Source organism: Rhinolophus hipposideros (genome assembly GCF_964194185.1).
Source record: "Rhinolophus hipposideros genome assembly, chromosome: 5".
Classification (NCBI taxonomy): domain Eukaryota; kingdom Metazoa; phylum Chordata; class Mammalia; order Chiroptera; family Rhinolophidae; genus Rhinolophus; species Rhinolophus hipposideros.
Genome location: NC_138051.1, coordinates 67,387,501 through 67,409,525, shown reverse-complemented (window position 1 = coordinate 67,409,525; position 22,025 = coordinate 67,387,501). Strand labels below are relative to the sequence as shown.

Sequence of the window (22,025 nt, the reverse complement as noted above, 5' to 3'; positions counted from 1 at the left end):
CTCATCTAAACCTAATCCTCTCCCAAAGATACCATCTTCAAACACCTGGTGGTTAGGACTTCAACATACAAAATTGTGGAGGACACAGTCCATAGCAGTTTTGAAGAAGACCAGACACTTAGATAAAGTACTTTCTGTGACAGGCACATTCCTATTAATGTCTGGAAAAGTGAACAAAATCGTAAACTGGTCCCATTATTCTTTCTGCAAATTAGAGACAAAAAATAACCGCTTTTTATAAAATGCCTCATAGATGCCACCCACTGGCTTGAGCACTTTACATCTCATTTAATCCTTACACCTGGTGAGATAGGTATTGTAATTCTCATATTATGAATGGGGAAACAGGCTCCTTCACAGGTAAAGGTTCTTTTCAAGGTCACACTCCTGGGAAGAGGTAGAGCCAGTATTCAAAATTGGTCTGATTGACTCCTTTACCTTTCACAAAAGAACACAACAAAATTCATAAATATATTAGGAGAGACATACGCACCCAGAGGGATGAAGTGTTGTAGAGCTGTTCTTGTTGTTTTACGGTTAATGTTGTATTAATAGTTAATATTCTTTTCCTGGCTTGGGAATTTTCATAAATTTAGATTTAGCTACCACAAGCAAAAAGACTTGGTTTCTGTTTTTACTAATTCATTGGCTAAATAGTTCATGAACTGAACTTTCCAAATTATTTTTTGAATTTTTATTTGTGATGGCATATTTTCTCATGCTGAGGAGTTACAAATGATTATTTCAACCTTTAACATACGATAACTCTGTTTTTCTCTTCATGGTAGAAATCAGAAACAACTGACATTAATTGCTCAGAAAGAAAACTTTTTATCACAAAGAAAAGTAGACATCAAAAATATGGAAGAAGGATTTGTCACACTTGATGAACTTCGTCGGTATGTTTGCCTTTGAAATTTTTAATCTTTCTTCTTTGCATTTATTTTTTTAATAGTAACAATAAATTTATGTCAGGTTCTAATATACTATCGAAAAGGAGGTTCATATTTACCTCTCTTTGTTTTACAGTCCAGAAAAGTCATTATCCTTGAATCTTTCATTGAAAGGGGAGCCAGGTTCTGAGTTCTGTGCAAGTTGTTAGGTACAAGCAATGGACCAGTTAGGGGTCTAGTGACGGGGATATGCCTGGACATTGTTCCAACACCCACCCCCCACCCCATCACGTTCATTTCTGCCATTCTAAATCACTTTAATTTTTATTTTAGTTTTTCTAATTAAAAAAAGTAATGTCTATACCTGATTTTAAAATTCAAATATAGAAGGGTGTAACTTCGAGAATAGAAGTTACCCTAATTTCTCCATCTTTGCACAGTAATAATCACTGTTACAGTTTGCTATACATGCTTTCTAATATATATAACGTGTGTGTGTGTGAGAGAGAGAGAGAGAGAAAGACAGAGAGAGAGAGAGAGAGAGAGAGAGAGAGAGATCCAAAACTTAGATTGTACTCTTCTGGAACTGGCTTTTCCACTTAAAATTATATCTGGGTAACTGGCACAATGTTGTATGTAAGCCATATCTCAATAAAGCTGGAAAAAATTATACCTGGGAGGATGATACAACAAACATGGTAAAATGGTAACAATTGAAGAAGTTGATGAAGGGTATATGAGAATTCTTTGTACTAATGTTTACACTTATCTGTTAACTTTGAAACTATTTCAAAATAAAGAAAAAAATATATATGGGACCTCTTTCCTCACTCTTTAACTGTATAATATTCTTTTATAGGTGATACTGTATTTTATTTAACCAGTACTCTATTGAGGGACATTTGGGTTTTTTCGGTTTCCTATGTTACAAACAATTTCCAAAGTTAACATCATTTAACATATATTTAACATATTTCTGTCCACCTGTCACGGGACTAATTCTTTATAATCGGGTCCTAAAAGTTGAATTACCGAATCAAAGAGGGTTGCATATTTTTCATTTTTGTAACTATTATCAAAATGCCCTACATAAATATTCTACCATTTTAACACTCTCATGTTGGGCATAAAGCAACAACTTATACTTTAGTTGGGCAGATGAGCAAGACGCACACACATGCCATAACTAGAGAACACTGTACGACTGAAGAATAGAGTGTAAATTATTACAAACAATCCAAGGATGAAAGAAGGTGAAGTCAGGGAGTTCTTTGTTAAATCAGGATTTAAAACTTTAACTAGACCTTTAAAAGCAAGTCAGATTTTTCTGTTTGCTTATCAAATAGGGGCATAATATCACCACACACGGGGAGATAAATAAATTGAATACAGGACAGTGAAGAGACCAACATATAGAAAACTAAGATGGGTGGCGATGAAAATTTGACACATACCAACAGACATTGAGAACACTGTAGGAAGTATAGCTTTTTGACTGCTTATTTATATATTGATAAGTAATATTTTTAAACATCGATTTTTCATCATGTCAGCTTCAGAAAGGAAACTATCAGCTCTTCCCTGTGAAGAATAGGAAAATAGAAGTGGGTAGATTGGGATTTTATTTTCCTCACGAGCAATGCAAATTTATAATCAATTGCTGTGTCATCACCAGGAAACTCAGAGCCCAATATTGGTATCCATTTAGGACATTTTATATTAACTGTTGCTTTATTTTAAACGAGTTCAACTCCTTTGTGGATTAGATTAAATGTGTAAATAAATAACATCTATAAGGTTAGAAACATCAAATTGGAAAGAACGCTGCATTTCCAAGGGGCTAATATTAGGTTTATTTAGGTAGGAAATTGAGAGTCCATACTATGATTTCAAATAGAGAAAAAACATGAGCGCAGTTGTGTTTCTAGTCTATTTAACAGCATTTCATATTCTAAGTTTAATTTATGAATAGTTCTATCTTTCAAAAAGATAGTCATGTTTTACTTATGTGGCCTTCAATTCATCTCTGTGCATGCAGCACTTAATAGGGAAAAAGGAAATACAAATAATAAAGTCTTCTAATATCTATGCTAGAGTCTTCACATTTTCATCCACTTTGGATTCACCAGAAAACCTTCTATTCCTAATTACTATTTACCCCTAGTTCTAGAATCTCTATTGGCTTTCTGAATTATCCAATGTATCAAATCATAACTCAATCTAAAACCCAGAGTTCCTCACGAATTTGTTGTCACAGTGTTATTTCCCTTCAGGTTTTCTGTATGCAGCGAGTTTGCTTTGGTCACAAGAGACCTGACTTGCTATTCCTTTTTGCTGTCTTTGCAAATGATGACATCCTTTTTTGATGAGATTGCACCTCCATTCTGACAATCCAAGTTCCTCCTCCTGTTAAACAATAGAACCTTTCTCCAATAGCATCCCCAGAATCTGTTCTTGTCTATCCTTGGGGACATACCTCAATACTTGCAAAATCAGCTTACACTTGTACAGAATTATAACTGTCTTTTTCTTAGTCTGCCACTAAACTCTTTAGTTATTTCATAAAATGTTTTGTCTCCTAATTAGGTGGTAGCCTTATTGTGCATAAGAACGACACATAACGTCTTTTATGTATTCTAACAGCTCCCACAAATCCAATGTGTTTTTTCTTGTTTTTAGATCAACAAAGGATGTCTATCAGAAACAAATAGGAATCCTGAGTGATAACCTGGAAAGAGAAAAACAGAGATGGTAAAAAAAAAACAAAAATCGTCCCTTTGTGTTATAAATAGTATATGTCATCTGAATGAACAGTGCCCTGAAGTAGGGAGGAAATCAGAATACTTGTTGGTTGCTAGAGTCCAAGGAACTAATTTTCCTCTGTTAAATCACGTGAGTTCTCTCAGATCTAGACATGTATGATAGTTTGACTTTTTTTTTTTTTTTTGGCATTGAACAGAACCAGAGTTTTCCATTTTAATCCAGTGAAGTCACCAAAGAGTAAAATCGCCCAGATTTGCGCAGTGCCTTTTGCTCATCCAGACTTGTGTGTGGACCAGTAGGGGAGATGATGCCCAGGACAGAGGAGAGTGGTGAAGGTGACAGGCTTTGCAGATGGACCGCTTTCATTGCTCTGCCTCTTCCTAGCACTATGACCGTGACCGAGGCTCAGTTATTTAATAATCGCTCTGCTCCCATCGCTATAAAGTGAAGGCTGCTGATAGTACCCGCGATGTCAGGTTGCTGTGAATGATAAATGAGATGATCCATGTAAAGTACTTTGATCAGCCCCTGGCACCTAGGAAGCACTCGGGGAAAACTTAGCTCTATTTTATCATTGCTGTTGTTGTTGTCATTGTTATTCATATTACTTATAAGACTTGAATTGCACATTTTTACCCTTCTCCAATTATGTAGCCTTTTTTTTTGTTTTGGCGGTGAACCCAGAAGCTTGAAATCTCTTAGTAGCACTTTGAGTAATTTAGGTAATTGCCTTATTATTTCTTCTTGAGCCTCTTCTTTTTCCACCTGTCCCTGAACCTTTCCCATTTCCATCCTTTACCTAAAGGTGCTGAGCTGCCAAGTGTGGTTTGTCCACTGTCCTATTGAATGTGCCAGCACAACTTCTAACTTTGAAGCAACTTGCCGAGGTGGCATTGAGGCAGTTAATGTTTTATCTTATTTTTCCAGCTAGTGTGCATAATCTGCATCATCAATAACCCAAGCAATTTTTGTAATAACAGTAGAATTTGTTTTGTTTTCAATTTCTTCATCTTTTCAGTAGACTGTCACATCAATTTCACAATGACTCTTTTTGTTCTCATCTCTAGTATTATAAATCAGTGGAGGATAGGTTGTCTGCGGAAAAAATACACACGTTGGATAGGTACCTTACAAGCTGAATTACAAAAAATAGTAGATAAAATTCCGGTCACAGAATTGAGACGCACTAAATTATTACAAGAGGTAAGGGAACTCAGTGGACTTAGTATTTGTCCCCTATGTTTCATATCGGTAATTTTCCTTCAATATTTAATATGTCCAAAAAGTATGTTCCTTTCTGTTGACTGCATGTTTAGCGTGAATTGTGTCACTTTCTTAAGAAATTTATCTATTTGCTGTTTGTTAAATACAGGAAGTTAGCAAACAAAGTAGCAATTCTCCACAGAAAATATTTTTGTAATCTGTAACCAGAAACATGATAGTTTTTAAAAAATCTATTTCTAAAAATAAAGAAACCAAACATCATTTATTTAGCGCTTATGTTTAGCCTCTGCCCACCCTCTATCCTCTGCCTCTCCCATTCCCCATTTTCTCGTGTCATTTGTAGATATTGTTTGCTGAAGAAATTAATCTCTGGAGGGAAAAAAATCCCTCTCAATGGTTACTGAGAAATAATGACCTGAAATCAGAGCCAAATCTTATGCAAAGAGATATAAATTTACCTGGCTGTTTGAAAATGTAAGGATGACTGCTATAAGAGAAATGACAAATCCTTCTTTTTTTTTCCTAATTAGACCAGTTCTAGAGAAAAAGAGATCAATGAATATTTGGCACAGATTGAAGAAATTACATTAGAATTAAAACAAGAGGGGGAAAAATTTATCGTCAAAGAAAAAAAGTTAATTCAAGAGTTGCACAGTTATGAGGTAAATGTTGTTTTACATCTAAGAATAATTTTATATGGCTCTATCCAGGGGAAGGGGCATAGTTCATGCTATTCTAATCAGTTAAATGTAAAATAAATCTTTAAGTATGAACAAGGTTACAATTTCATTCTGAATCTTTCTTCTTTTCCTAAAACGTTAATAGAGCAACAGGAAATAATTTTTTAGTTAAAAAAACAATCATGCACTCCAAGTTACATAGAAGTACTGGCAAAATCCATGGAGACAGGTGGAACTGTTCAGGAAGCCATGCAGAGCTGGCATGAGAATGGCTGGGGACAGTGACAAAGCGTGAGGGAGGCCAATGAGGCAGGCCTATCTGAGAAATCCTCCTTAGAGAGAGGGCAGTGGTGTGACTTGGGAACTGCCAAGAGCTGACCTGGGATAGAACAGGGCATAGATGCTGGGGGAGGTAGAGAGAAAGGGCACTGAAAGCACCCAGGAGGCCCAGAAGTGGCAGGTCTTTTCAAGAAAATGCACCTTTTCAAGGTGGTGGTATTACTTTGAAAGGCAAGGGCATATTTCTTGGAGACTGTTATTGGTAGAAGAGCTGAGAAAAAAAAGGGATGGGAGTAGCAGCCTTCCTGAACTTGATTTGTTTTTAAAAGGGAAAAGAGGCCCAGCTGTACCAAACAGCGTTTTTATTTGAAGGTAACAGTCCCTTGCTGTAGAAATGGAGTCAGAAGTCCTTGCATGTCCAAGTTTAGCTCTTACTCTGGTCCAAGCCCATACCTCTTCCCACCACATACACACTCTCTGCCACATCTGGCAGAAACTCTCTGCAGATAACTGATCCAAGGAAAGCCAATCCTTTCTGATAGGAATACTAGGAAAGAAGTAGACACATCCTCCACACAAAAATGCTATGAGATAAACAAATAAAAAGGGGAATAAAACTTGCCAACAAATGAAGAACACTCAGAAAAATGGTGCCGGAACAGATGAAAACTGTGATTAAACATACCTTTGTGAATTAAAAAATATAATTGTATACAGGTGCCAAGGAAAATCAGCAATATGGGAGCATAGGTACTCAGGGAAGAGATGTCAGAAGAGGATGGCCAGAAGTGGGAAGAGGTGAAATGGAAACGGCACAACTCAGGGAACAAATATGGGAAAGATAGCATTGCACAAATTATACAAAATTGGAAGAAACAGAATGGGGAAGAGTCAGGGTGGGAAGCATTTCTCTGTTGGTTATACCTTATCTGGGTGCCAGGTATTCTTCTGGATGCTAAAAAATAGAAGTAAAAAGAGACACAGAGCTCTGCCTTTATGGAGCTGACATGCCAGCAGGGAGAGATTGAACATACACAAGATACACAAATAGAACTTATAGCATATTTGATGGTTGGAAATGCTATAGAGAAAAATAAAGCAGGGACGTGGGATGGAGCCAGTGTATGTGATGTGGTCTGTGTGCCCTTTTGAATGAAGTAGTCAGAGAAGGCTGCATCCTGGAAGGGTACGAGGGAGCGTGCTGTGTAGAAATCTGTAGAAGGTGGTTCCAGGCAGAGGGCATGCCGAGCAGGAAAGCTCTGAGGGAGGACTGTTCTATATGAGGAATAACGAGGGCTCAGTGGGGCTGAAGCAGAGATGGGGGACAGTGCCGGGCGTGCTAGGCACTCATCTTCAGGAAGTAGATGCTGAGATGGAATTAGGAGTGCCAAGGATTACTAGGGAGAATACGTGTGAACATACGGGGCAGTGGAAGCCCTAGGCCATTATGTAACCTGCAAACTCTCTGGAGAGCCTTGGAGCAAGGATTGCCCATTAGGAGAGGTCTGATGTAGGCAGAAATAGCTGCACCCTTGTAGCAGCTCCTTGCTCAGTCAGTTGATTGGAGACCATCCCTCAACAAACATGATTTTGGCTAAATAGCTGAGGCAACTCTGAAGAAGCCAACAACTGGAAGCTGTCACTTAACCACAATCCTTGCCACAGGGTAGAGTCCTTCTTTGAGGGGAGATCCGAGAGCAGCATCTCCAGCTCTGATACACCTTATAGGCAAGGAGGTACTTTGTCTTTTGCTCCGCCTGGGCTGGGAAGCCATAAGAGGTTCAGTAGTTGCCCTACTGAAATTATCTGAGGGCTGAAATGATCTGATTTGGATTGAAACAGGATCACTCTGGCTGCTCTGTTGAGTTGAATTTAGGAAAGCCATGGTGGATGCACAAAGACCCATCAGGAAGCGAGCGCCTATGCAAGTGGTTCAGGCAGCTTGGACCAGGATGGTAACTGAGCAGGTGGTGAGAAGTGCTCAGCATCTCAGGGATTTGCTGAGACAGAACTGACAAGAGTTCACCATCATACTTAGTGGTAAAGCAGTGGAGGAGTCCTCCTGAGTGAGGAATAAGCTAAGAACACCTTAACATTGCTTTCGCGCTTATACCACACGATTAGGCAAGATGGGTACATTAGAAGTATAAGATTGCAAATGAGAAGATTGCTGCAGATAAGTCCTTCAGTGGCAGTGTGCTTGCCCGCTGCAGGGCTGTGTCCCCTTGTGTCTAATGCACACAGAGGCACGGATAGATGGCAGCCCTTGGGCCATTATTATAAAGCAGCAACTCTCTTTACCCTCACCCCCCTCCCATGATAATCATCATCAATAACGCCGGGCAGGTTGGAATCCGATTTATGCCTGAGGTTCAGTGTCACAAGGAACCCAAAACGGAGAGGAAGCCATCTCAGATTTTGGTTTATGGAACCATTTTTGAACCTTTGGTGAAATCATTCTTCTCACCAGTAGTAGGATCTCTACGCTGACGGAGCCCACACTCTCTAGAAGGGAAAGCAGAATCATCAGGTTTCATGCTGAGAAGTCCCACTACCACTTGGGCCCCTGACCCATGGATTCTAAGGAAAACAGCCCCTGAATATCAGTCACTGGTTCAAAATATAAACTTCCCGATCTTGGAGGTGTTGTCTTCCAGACCAGGCTGTGACTACGTCTTTTATAGGCTTGGCTTCACTACCAGGGGGCCTGAACTCCAGTTCTCCTGTGAGAGCTCGCAGCAAGCGTCGGCATCATTCTGATCCAGCACTGACATCTTGAGCACCCCTGGATCACTAGGTCCAATAGCTCTGTATCTGGCAGGGTGCAGGAGGAGAAGCAAAGCCACCACGACAGGGCTTTGTTAGAGGGTTTGACCTGCAGTTGTGGGAGCCACACAATCTGTGGAGACAATCTACAGAGGCTGTGGGCTTTGCATCTGGAGCTGGGGCCTGGAGGCAGTTGGGAAGGGAAGATGGACAGGCAGCAGAGAAAGGCAAGGGCCACCTGGAGGTCGAGGGATGAGCTGGAACTCATCCCGGTAGAGTGGTACCTGTGTCCTGCACTGGTCTGTGCCCTCTCCAAGGCTCCGACTCCAAAGAGTTGCAGCAGAAGCCTGAGCCTGTCATCCCTGAGCTAAGTCTGCACACAGCTCAGGAATCAGGGAAGCAGATGGAGAATTTGAAGGCGTTGAAGAAGCTGCTGGCCTGACCGGTTGCCTCACACCAACAGGCTGAGCCAGCAGACAAACATCAACTTGCCTGAGCTGCAGCAGTGCCTGGTACCCAGACCTTCTCAAAGCCTAAAACAAGAGCATGGTTTCTTGTCAGGGCAGCGCTGGCAGTCTAAGCCACATGCAGACAATGGGAATGAATTCCTGCACTCACCTCCTTATCCGCCTCCCCTCCCCCCCAGGCTGTTTGTGTTTTAGAGAAGATAGCATAGATAACCCGCCTTTGAGTTTCTTAACACTGCAGTCTGGAGAAATTTACTCCTCCTGGTTCTGCTGTGTCATACTTTTGAAATTATGGTGTTTTACGTATGTTTTTTCTTTCGTATTTACTTATAAGGATTCTAATGGCAATTTGGAAAGGGACATATGAGGCCAGTGTATCACTGTGTTAATTAGGGCGTGAGTAAACTGCTCTATCAAAGACATGCCAAAATACAGTGAACATAAAAAGCAAGATGTGTCATAAAGGGTTAGCAACCCTCTCTCCTTTACTGGGAAATTGGTCTTGACTTTTTCACTTCTTCCCCTAGTAGCCTGAAAAAGGTGGACTGCAGGTTGTATTATCAGGTAACATTGCTTGTCTAGAACGACCTGATTGGTATGCTGCATCTTGAATGGGAGAATAACGGGTGGGAAACAGAACACGGGGCTTTCCTGGGGTTGGTACTGCTTTCAAGTGGGCATGTCCTTTGCAGACACCTAGAAGATAAGCCCAAGAGATGTCGATTCCTATTTGAACATGTGGCTTCCAAGCCAGGGAGGCTGTCGCCCCACCAGTGTGGCTTTCTTTCTCTTGCATCTGAGTTATCACTTGGGTGGGGTCACAGGACACTAACCTCTGGTCGACTATTTTAGGGTGCTGCCTGCTGTGGAAGCATGCCTGGCATTGCCCTACTGACATTCAGGTTTTTCTTCCAATTATGTGCAGATACAACTTGGATAAAAATTAAAATTAAAGATTTTAAGAGTAAACTGGGTCAAGTATGACCTGTTCAAATCTTAAGGGTCTGAGTGTCTAGTTGAGAAGAACCACTGATTTGGTCATTACAGGAAGACAGATGTTTACTTCTCTGTCTCGCGATAGGCAGTCCAGGGCTGGAAGGGAAACTCGGCCATCCTCAGCACGATGCTAACATCTGTGGGTCAAGTGGCAGCTTCCATTCTCACCCTCTTCCAGCTAGGGGAGGGATGAAAGGGCCGAGGGAGCACATTCCCCTTCTTATTGTAGGGACAAGACCCAGAAGTGGCACATACCACGTCTGCCCATACACTCCTTGGTCACACTTACCTGCAAGGGAAACAGAGAAATCACTCTAGCTGGCAGCCATATGTACAGCTAAAGTTCAGGAGTCCTGATGTTCAAGGACAGGAGAATGGATAGTAAAGGTCAGCTGGCTGGCTATGCCTTTGTCATCATTTTAAACCCGTCCTGACTTTCTAAAAGAGGTCCGACTATTATTCCATGTGAAACTAAATAAAGCCTGAGTTTGAACAATTAAGCAGGCATCTTCATGTTTTGTTTTGGGTACTTTTTTATCCATTTGTTGTAGTGTTGTATCCAATTATTGCTACCCTCTCCCCATTTCTTATTTACGTGCTCATTTCTTAGAACCTGTGTATGTTCTGGTTTGCTGTCTGGTTGGGTTTTTGTTTTGTTTTGTTTTGTTTTTCATAAAATATTAAGAGAAGTTTCCTCAAATGATGTGGTATACATAAATGGTAGCATTAACAGAATCATAGCAATAGAGCTATAGAACTGGAAGGATCTTTGGACAACCACTGAATCTAATCTCTACTTTATAGACTGCCAGAGAGTCAGTGAGTCAGCCAACAAATATATTTTAGATATCTACTATGTGCCACATATCTTGCTATGTACCTCGGGGTAGGAGGATATCAAGACAGAACTTACATTCTAGTCTAGAGAGTGTAAATTGTGTAAATTCTCTAAAATCATACCTCACAATTAGCTTTACTTTCTTTAAAGCAAAGATGTGTTAAGGAAATGGAAAGTGCCAAAGAAAAGGAAGAGGAACTAGTCAAGTATCTTCCACAACTTCAGGTGGCAGAAGAAGCGTATAAGAGCAAAAACAGACAGGCTGAAGAACTCAGTACTATTCTCTCAGGTACATATGAAGCACTTAGTAACTGACCTCAAGCCCAGGTAAAGATTTCACTGTTGCCTTCTAACACGAGACAGGTCACCAATCAAAGCCAATGGTGGCATTCTCCCAATTTCCCCATCACCTTTAACTCTCTCTTCTCTACTTTTTGTCTCATCTACTAATTTCCTCTCCTCCACATCACAAAATCTTACTGCTACTATTGTCAAATTTTTTTCTTTTCTCTTTTAAAGACTGAAATTAAAAATTAGTAGCAACTATATTATGTGGTTTCTCTCCGTACGTGGTAAAGGTAGAACCAATTTTTTTATCTACTGCCATGTGGAGACTTTTTTCTGTTTCTTAACATGAATTTGCAAATTACATCTCATTTCCAGCTATCACTCACTAATTCTCAAGTAGGTGCCCCTCAAATTTTGTCACTAACTTACCCCTGAGGCAGAGATAGATAAGAGCTTGTCTCAGGTCGGGGCCTTCACTGAGAATGTGAAATGTGTCTGAAAGTATGCATGCTCTGCATTCTCTTCCATGACACAACCAAGTGTGGGTTTAATCTAAAAATCGTTATTTTCTCCACACACACAAAACGGACGTGCTCATCTCGCCCTGCACCCAGAAGTTCACAGATCCAGAGTCATCTCTGGAGGTGGGAGTCCTGCCTTGTATTTGGGGAGCAGAGGACCACCATCTGAGGACTCCCTATAGGTTGTGGAGCAAGACAAGTTCCAGAACGTCTGTCTTCTCAAAGATGGAAGAAGTGCCATGAGAACTGAAAGGCCAGGGCCCAAGTTACAGAAAGGATTGGAACGGGAGCAAAAAAAAATAATGTGCACTCGGATGGGAATGACCTGCTGGCAAAGACAAATATGATGGCAAGAATTAAGGCAGTCTGTGTCAAAATAGGATAGTCATGTGGAAACCCAATATGTTCGCATGTGAAATGAACAAATATTTAAAACAAATATGGTTACTGCCCAGGCAGGTGGATTTTTAAGAATATAAGAATAGGGGCCAACCCGGTGGCTCAGGCGGTTAGAGCTCCGTGCTCCTAACTCCGAAGACTGCCGGTTCGATTCCCACATGGGCCAGTGGGCTCTCAACCACAAGGCTGCCAGTTCAACTCCTCGAGTCTCGCAAGGGATGATGGGCTGTGCCCCCTGCAACTAAGATTGAACACGGCACCTTGAGCTGAGCTGCCTCCCAGATGGCTCAGTTGGTTGGAGTGCAGGCTCTCAACCACAAGGTTTCCAGTTCGATTCCTCGAGTCCCTCAAGGGATGGTGGGCTCCGCCCCCTGCAACTAAGATTGAACACGGCACCTTGAGCTGAGCTACCTCTGAGCTCCCAGATACCTCAGTTGGTTGGAGCGCGTTCTCTCAACCACAAGGTTGCCGGTTTGACTCCCGCAGGGGATGGTGGGCTGCAACCCCTGCAACTAGCAACAGCAACTGGACCTGGAGCTGAGCGGCGCCCTCCACAACTAACACTGAAAGGACAACAACTTGAAGCTGAACGGCACCCTCCACAACTAATATTGAAAGGACAACAACTTGACTTGGAAAAAAGGTCTGGAAGTACACACTGTTCCCCAATAAAGTCCTGTTCCCCTTCCCCAATAAAAAAATCTTAAAAAAAAAAGACTATAAGAATATTATAAGAATAAGTACCTGAGTAATTGGCCTGGTTCCCAAGCCTCAGGTGATGTCTGCTTCTTGTCAGGTTTTCATTTAGTCAGCTCAGGTGAGTTTTCTTGGTGTTTTACCACTTTTACTAAGACTCATGGTAAATGTGTACTCCATTCTGAATTTTCTACTTTCCAACATTTCCTCCAATTCGTTCTTGCACTAAGTAGAGGATGTATGAAACGCTGTAAGTATGAAAGTAAGCAGTATATCGCAGGTACCAATTCTCTTAAGGTTAAAAAAACAAAAGAAAAAATTCTGAAGAAAGTAGAGAGAAGAAGGGAAGACAGGAGAAAGGAAGGGGGACGTAAGAGCAATGTGCTCCAGAGAGTAGGAAAATATCCTCATGTACTTCACCTGCCAGCAGTGAGACTTCCAGAGGATGGAAGGAATATCAGAGCCCAGGATACATAAAGAACCATGATGTGACTTTTGGATAAGTATGATGGGTAAGCCACGTGCATCTATCTCTGCTCCCTAATGAAACTTCACAGAAATGTTTGGGGGTGTGGGGATGGGAGTAAGCATGCTGTGTCCTCCTCTTCTATATTAGGAAGTAAGTAGAAAATGTCTTAAAATGACAAATCAAGAAATAGCCATAGAAGCATTTTTAAAGCAAATGGAAGATGAAAAAGCTAAAATGAGTTAAAAATGGTTGATTTGAGTAGTCGGACATCCACCCGACAACTCACTGCAGCTGGGGGTTACCTGAGTGCTATTTGTTACAAGCCTTCTAATAATGTCTGACTTTCCAAACTGGGCGCGTGTCTTATTTTGATGAATGTTTTTTTAAACTAAGGAATATTGTGAGTAGTTATTTTCTCTCTCTCTTTTTTTTATAGCACAAAAGCAGGATCAGGATTTACTGAACAATCTCATTTTTCAACTGACAAGAGACTTTTCAAAATACTTTAACAATGTGGTAAAGAGCTGATGCATTCATTCTTCTTTCTTTTGTTAGAATGCTGGTATATAAGGACGGTAATACTTACCTGGCACCATTGGAATTTTCAGGAAATCCACATTTATTAAACCTACCCTTTAATACCAGTGTTTTCCAATTTTAGTCACAGCATACGCACACACACACATACACACACATATACATACACACATACATGTATACATGTATGTGTATAAATGAACATACACACAGAGGGAGACTCAGAAGCAACTAACATGTACCATGGGAAAATCACTGGGGGGGGCGCCTCCATTTCCTTATTTATAAGGTGGAGATTGGATTATGTTTTCTAAGGTTCTTTTCAGATCTGTTATTCTGGTAAATGTCTATGAAGACAGGCTAAGTGGTCAGAGGTGGCAAGGTGTGGGGAGAGTAGATGAAATGGGAACAGGTAAAGAAACGTTTACTACATTTTTAAAATTTATGATCAATGGTTAATGACAAACATGTATGTGGAATTGGTTAATTAAAATGGAAACATTCTAAATATGCACTGATATTAAAAATTTTAACATGTTATGGATTGTAGAAAAATATGAAGGGGAAAATTACAAGTAAGTATACTGTATATACAATTCTATTTTGTTAGGAAGATGCTGCTAGTGATGATTATACAATGAATAAAGATTATGTGATTTATGAAAGTATAGTAACTAAGAACTAAATAGAGAGTCAGTAGGAAAAACAGTAGAAAATTCTGAAAAATCCCTAAAGTAGTACACTTTTTATTTCAAGAAATATTAAGTCCTCCTTGAAAAGCCTCAAATTTCACTCTTCTGTTTCCCATTTTTGCCAGACATTTGTTCATTATCAACATATATTCTATTTTGTGAAATTGTCTCAACAATTTAACTTGGGCTCCTTGTACCTTCTTCCCAGAATACATGAATAAATTTCCATGAATCAGGCTTCGAGTTTAATATAAAGTTATTCCAAGGCCAGGTATCCATAGCCTCTGCTGATGGTTCAAGATTAATTAGAACCCCTCTCTTAATGTGGCCCAAGCAATCTAACACGCTGGTGCCCTGCTCGTTGAACTCTGAGATAACTGTAGGTTTTCTATTTGAGCAGGGTAAACTGAAGCAAGAATTAAAACAATTACGAGATCAAGAAAGCTGTAATATGAAAAGTCATTTTGAAATTCTAAAGAACTTAGAAAATGAAATCTATGTATATGACCTACAAACAGAAGCTTTGCTCCTGGAAAATAAAAGGTTAAAAGAAGTAAGTTCGAAAGCACTTCAATTTGCACAATGGCTTTAGTTGATTGCCTAGATCTGCAATAGTTATGAGAGGAAAGGAAAGAATAGCTCTCATAAGTTTTTTAAATGAAGCTTAAAGTACATACAGAAAATCATATGTGCCCAAATCATAAGTGTACAGCTTAATGAAAACACCTGGGTAACCAGCACCCAATTCAGGAAACCAAGCATTCTGGTATCCAGATATCTTCTATGTCCCTTCCCATCACTCACCTCCCCACAAGGGCAGCACTGTACTGACTTCCAACACCATAGACTAGTTCTGCCTGTTTTTGAACATTATATATATGAAATTACGTGCACTCTTGCTCACCACTGTGTTTGCAAGTTTCATCCTTATTGTTGAGCGCAGTTATGGTTGGTTCATTCTTAGTTCTGAATAGTATTCCATTGTATGACTATACTACAAGTCATTTATACACTCTGCAGTTGAGGGGGGTTTAGAGAGTTTCTAATGTGGGTCATTACAAATAGTCTTGCTATGAACATCCTAGTAACATGTTTTTTGGTGAACATATGGGACATATTTCGTTGGTACATGCAAGGGGAATGACGGAGCCATGGAGATGTATAGCGTCCACCTCAGTGCACAGAGCCAGTCTCCCAAAGGCGTGGCAGTAATTGCCACTCCAGCAGTAGTGTTTCAGAGCACCAGTGTGTTACTGCACATCCTCACGGAAACTTGGTCTTTTTCGATTTAACCATGCTGGCGGGTGTCCCATTGTGCTTTTTATTTGCATTTCCCAGATGATTAATGAAGCACCTGTTTCTGTGTTGTTGGCCACTTATATACCCTCTTTGTGAAGTGCTTATTCAAGTTTTTTGCCCATTTTAAAAATTAGGTTGTCTGTCAGTTTTGCAGGGATCGTATCACCTTTTCCAGTGAAGCATAATGACCTCCAGGTTAGGATCTGTATCCATGCCTCCCAACGCTTTCGCACAATCCCTTACATGTAAAAGGGATTCAGTCCCACTTGAGGGTCACAGTAAGCTCCTAATGTGGATAATATATTCTGCCCCTTTTATGGATGAGGAAACTGAGGCTCTAGATATTTTAGAGTTTTTTAATAGCTGGAAAAATAAAAGCAGTTCTACAGCAATAAGACTCCAAGTAAGGGGAGAATCCCTTTACTTCTCTGGGTAATTACTTAAATGGCAACACTTTCCCCACCAATAGTATGTGGTTTTGGTGGAATTAAAATGGCATAAGAGGTACCAATGTACTTTGCAAAGGTAACTGTGCTCCACAGGGCAGGCACCATCATCAGTAACCCACACACGCAACACATCTTCATTCTTCCAGCCCTGAAACAAACTGGTGAGGAAACGCATCCACCCATGGCAATATTCCACTATATTGTCTTCCTATCAAGATGATGTAGGTTATTTTTATTAAAATACTTGGACTTTTGTTGCTATTTTGGTAATGGGTGAGCTAATGAATGACTACAAGAAAGACTGATTCTAAAAGTTCTGCTTTGGGATTCAATGTCCAATCTACTAACCCTTGGATGACCCGGTGCTGTTGTCTGATTCACTCACCACTCTCTATTTTGCTGATTACTTCTTGTCACTCAACAAATATTTTAAGCACCCACTGGTCCGAAACCCTGGGGAAGGTGCAGTGCATACAGAGATGAATAAGACACTGCCCCAAGCCCTTAGGAAGCTCACCCTCTGGCTGAGATGGGCAAATAAATGATCATTACAATTCCGTGTATTAACTCACGTGAGAGTTATGGGAGGCCGGCTAAATAGACAAGTCTACAGACAGTGGTCCACGTTCACAGAGGGCCAGGAACTTGGACTTGGACTTGGATTAAGGTGGCTTTTACTTTGGTTTACTATGAAACCTGCAAGAGCCATACAAAGACTGACACGAGATCAAGGCTGCATGAGGAGAGCCTGTGCTTTTAAACATTTCCATGTCTACTCCTTCTAAGGCACTGGACACTTTCTTAGATTTGCATCAGTAGTTTCTAGTATCTGACCATTTATCTCTTGAAACGGGCCAGTGCCCAGTTATATCCCAAAGGGCACACTTGCAGTTAGAGCTCTTGCGCGTTCGGTGGTCAGAGCAGAAAGCCACGACTTGAGCCCCCAAAGCACTGCTAGCATTGTCACCCAATGCAATGAAACACTTGAGTGAGCAATTCGGGGTGGGGGGGGTGTCCTAACCTGATAAATCCTCTCTCTCGGGTCTCCTGCTGAACTCCAGTCAGGCACCATTGCTGACTATTCACCGCACACACAGTTTGCATACAGAGCATGTTTGTTGTGCATGATGCATTCAGGCAGAATACCTTTTAATTTCTTTTTGTGGAAAATGAATTTCAGCATGTTGTGTTTATTTGGGTGCTGAAATGCTTTCTAGAAGGCAGGATCCTTTATCTCCCTCACCAGGATGTAAGCTTGACAAGGGCTCTGTTCACCACCGTTTCCCTTGCACCTAGAACAGTCAGGGGCACAGAGGAGGAGTCAATAAATGTTTGCTGAGTGACTGCATGCATAACTAACCTACAGTAACTCAGCTGCTTAAAGCAATTCCTTGCGTTTAATTTCCAGGGTATTGCACACCTGAAGAACAGGACAGAGCAATACACACAGGGAGAAGAAGCCCTCACGCACATCTCAAGTGATCTGTCTTGGCACCTGATAGCTCATCAGAGTAAGTCATGTGTCATGGGTGATCTTTAGATATGGAAAGTAAAGTTTTTGTTTTGTTTAAATCGATTTTAAATCGACTTTGACTGATGTGCATGCAATAAAATAAAATGCACCTGTCCTAAGTTCAATGAGTTTTGACAAATGTGCATATCATGGTAACCACTACCACCGCAAGGAAGAAATAGAACACATCCTTTGTGTCCTGTTTGTAGTTGAGTCCCACCCTACCTCCAGTTCTCGGAAACCATTGATTTGCTTTCTTTCACTAAGGACCGGATATAAATGGAATGGTAGAATATGTATGCACACTTTTGTACCTGGCTTCTTTCACTCAGAAAACTATTATTTTAAGATCCATCCATGTTGTTAACGTATCGTTGGCTCATTCCTTCTTGTAGCTATATAGTACTATTCCACTATAGGAAGAATACCGTATTGTGTTTATCCATTCACCACCTCTAGGGTATTTGGATTGTTTCCAGTTTGGGGTTACTATTTGTTTTCAAGTGTTTTTGCAAATATTTGTTTTCATTTCTTTTGGGTAAATAACAAGGAATAGAATTGGTGGGGTATATGGTTAGTGTATGTTTAACGTTAGAAGAAACTGCCAAGCAGTTTGCCAAAATGGTTCTATGAATTTATAATCCCGCTAGCTATAGAATACTCCATAGCCTCACCCACACTTAAAATTGTCAAAACACGTAAAGTTATTAGCATTTTAGCCATTTTAATAGGTATGTTATGGTATTTCATTGTGGTTTAAATGTGTGTTTCCTTGATGACTAATGTTATCGAGTATCTTTCCTTGTGCTTTTTGGCCAATTGTGGATCATCTTTTGTGAGGTGTCCTGAGCCAATTATTATTGCAGCATGACAAACATTGCAAATCCTTTACTTTGCTCACAAATTACCAATTTGGTCAGAGCTTGGTGGAGACAACTCATGTCTGCTCCATGTGATGTTCACTGGGGCAGCTTGATGTCTGGGGTAATTGGGCAGCTGGGGGCTGGAATCATCGGAAGACCTCCTCACTCACGTGTCTGGGGTTTTGTCATGTTTCCCTTGTTTGCAGTGAGGGCAAGTTCATAAGTGGAAATGTTTAGATAAAAATAATTATTGAAACACAAATAGCATTACTTTTATAAAAATGTTCAAATTGTTTCAGTAACCTTTGCATTTTGAAAATCTTCATTTTAGCACAATATTTGGATTTGTGGGCTAAATTTCAGACCACCCTAAAGGTAAGTTTTTTGTGTTATCTCCATAAGGATCATACCTCTAAAAATATTTGCCTACTTAATAAGTGTGTGCCTGTGTGTGTGCGTGCGTGTGTACCCATAAAGTAGGAGATCAGGATTACTGGGGAGAGACAGAGTAAGTGTGACCACATCCTAAAATGTGTCCTTTGTGCCAAATGTCACTATGAAATGTTAATCCTTTGGGAAACTGTCTTCCCACTCTACCAGTTCAGTTAAAGTGTGAATGTCATTTTATATATATACATATATATACATATGTATATATGTATATACATATATATACATATGTATATATGTATATACATATATATACATATATACGTATACATATACATACATATACATGTATACATATATATGTATATATATATTTAAATTGAACACACTGTTTTAGGACAAAGTTGTCAGTTCTGAATTCCATATATTCTCCATGTTTTACCAGCCATGCACCATCTCCACCCCTCCCCACTTTAGAGGCAGGTAGGCTGGAGTTTAAATCCTGGCTCTGTCACTTTCTAAGTAAACGCTTAAAATACTGGACAAGTAAGTGTGAATAAGGCCTTTTTCAGATGAAGCTACTGAGACTCAGAGAGTTTCAGTAACTTGCCAAAGACCATTTAATGAACTAATGGAAATTTAAAGCTTAGATCCAGCCCAATTAGCAAGTTCTTTCTCTTAAACATTAAGCCATGCTGGATCTCCTCTGCAGTTCTGTGCTGCTCTGAAGGTGAGCTGGCTTTTTATGCTACCACCACCTTCATCCTATCCAGTTAAAAATTTGAGTTCACTCATAGACACATAGAACACCAGTGGTTGGGGGGTGTGGGGTGGTCGTGTGGGGTCGGGGAGAAGGGGTCAAAAGGTACACATTTCATTATAAAATAAGTCATAGGATGTACAGCATGGTAACTATAGTTAATAATACTGTGTTGTGTACATTTGAAAGTTGCTAAGACAGTAGGTCTTAAAAGTTCTCATCACAAGAAAACAATTTTGTAAGTGTGTGGTGATGCTGATAATCAACACTTCTTGTGGTGATCGTTTCACAATATACACGGAGGTCAAATAGTTACATTGTACACCTGAAACTGTTAGATGTCAGATGTATCTCAAGAAAAAAATACTAACCATTGAAAAATAATTTTCATTCAGTGAGCGATCCATTAAATCTTCTCATTTACTAATCCATATTTTCTGAGATCATTTACAGAACTGTGCATTTACTCTATACACACATTTTGTTTTCATGACGAATACAAATTTTGCAAAAATATTTTTGTCTTGGATATGATTCACTCGATTGAATATGTTTATTTATTTTGTTGTAATTTAAATTCACACACCCCAAAATGCTACCTTTTTTTTTTTTTAGGAATTGGTATGCGATGGTGAAGAGACCTTGCAAGAAATAAAAAATCTAATAGACAAGCTGTATGAAAGAGATGAAAAAATTGAATATATCAGTATTTGGTTGCAAGGGAATCTTGCAGAGCTGCGTTTTCTTGTAGAGCAGGAATCTGCTATGAACCTTCCCAGTAAGTAGCGTCTCCAGAGCTTTGGGTAAGAAAGAACTTCCTGTTCTTTTATTGTAGCTGGTGATATCAAAAAAGCACCCCCCCCAAAAAAAAGTGTGCCTACTAAATAACTTAGTTATCCCCTATAATCCACCCCTGATCATTGCACTGAATGTTGAGTGGTGCGATGATGCCTCGTATCTACAGCAGGGGTTGGTAAACTCCAGCCTGGGGGCCAAACCTGTCCCTCCTATCTTTGCAGGGCCTGGAGCTAAGAATGGTTTTTATATTTTTAAATGATTGGGGGTGGGGGGGAGGGAATCAAAAGGATAATATTTCATGGCATCAGAAAATTATATGGAATTCAAATTTCCGTGTTCATAAAGTTTTATTGAAACATTGCCATGCCTGTTCATTTACACATTACACATAGCTGCTTTTGTGCTACAATGGCAGAACATCTGTGCCAGAGACTGCGTGACTTGCAAAGCCCAAAACATTTCATCTCTGACCCTGTTCAGAAAAGGTTTGCCAATCTCTGAACTAGGGTATTGATACTGATATCTTATCCTCCTTTGGTCACTCCTGGAGTAGCTGGACTTTGCTCGCAATATGGCCGAGTCTCAGGATCAGATAGACTGAGCCAACTAGGAGAATAAGAGATGACGTCTTTGTTCCAGGCCACGTAATGGTGAATGAATTGTTATTCGACGATGAATTTGGGAAAAATAAAAATGTTCTCCTTCTGTCATTTAAAATGAAAAGAATATCATTTAATGTTATATACATATGTTCTTACTGAAAATACATTTTAAGTCAACAAATTATTGATTGGAAGAATTTCAATTAAAAAATCAGTACTATTTTCAGCCACTGAAATGTTGCCTGTTGAACATATTGGTACTTGAAATTTCTCCACATTTCACTATTAAGTTTAAACCATATTCAACAAGTATTTATTGAGTGCCCATTCTGTACCAAGTATTATATTAGGCTCAGGGGTTACAGTAGTGAATGAAAACAGATCTAGTCCCTGCCCAAATGGAAATCAGTCAGGTACAGAGGTTGGCAAACTTTAAAGGGCCAGAAATTTTTGGATTTGCAAGCCATAGATGGTCTCTGTAGCAACTACTCAACTCTGCCATCGTAGCAGAATTGCCCCCAGGCTGTAGTTTGCCCAACCCTGGTGTAGTGGGAGAATCAGGTATTCTACAAATGGATGTAAAATTTCAAGTGTCATAAGTGTATTGAATGTGGGGCATACGAACCTAAGAGGGAGACTTGAACTAGCTAAGGATTCAGAACTGGTGATGGAGCTAAGATCTGAAGGATGATTTCTGCTTCCCTAGCTCTACTTATTTCTGCTCCTGGAGAACTGGCACCATGTGGGCTTTGAGGACAGTCAAATCTCAGCTTTGCTTCTTACATGTTCTTTAACCTCCACTCCTCAGTTTCCCTGGTTGTAAAATACAAATGGTAACAGCAG

General features: G+C 40.0%; 1 protein-coding gene across 1 annotated transcript in view; it reads left to right on the top strand.

Moving 5' to 3' along the window:
- The window catches only part of CCDC175 (coiled-coil domain containing 175), a 51,756-nt gene that overhangs the window by 27,678 nt on the left and 2,053 nt on the right, over nt 1-22,025 (top strand). Inside the window, exons 11-18 of the mRNA XM_081048974.1 lie at nt 789-899; nt 3,573-3,644; nt 4,724-4,859; nt 5,411-5,629; nt 14,735-15,061; nt 17,665-17,767; nt 18,964-19,007; nt 20,398-20,560. Coding sequence (XP_080905100.1) covers nt 789-899; nt 3,573-3,644; nt 4,724-4,859; nt 5,411-5,629; nt 14,735-15,061; nt 17,665-17,767; nt 18,964-19,007; nt 20,398-20,560 — 1,175 coding nt within the window. The remainder of the gene's footprint in view (nt 1-788; nt 900-3,572; nt 3,645-4,723; nt 4,860-5,410; nt 5,630-14,734; nt 15,062-17,664; nt 17,768-18,963; nt 19,008-20,397; nt 20,561-22,025) is intronic.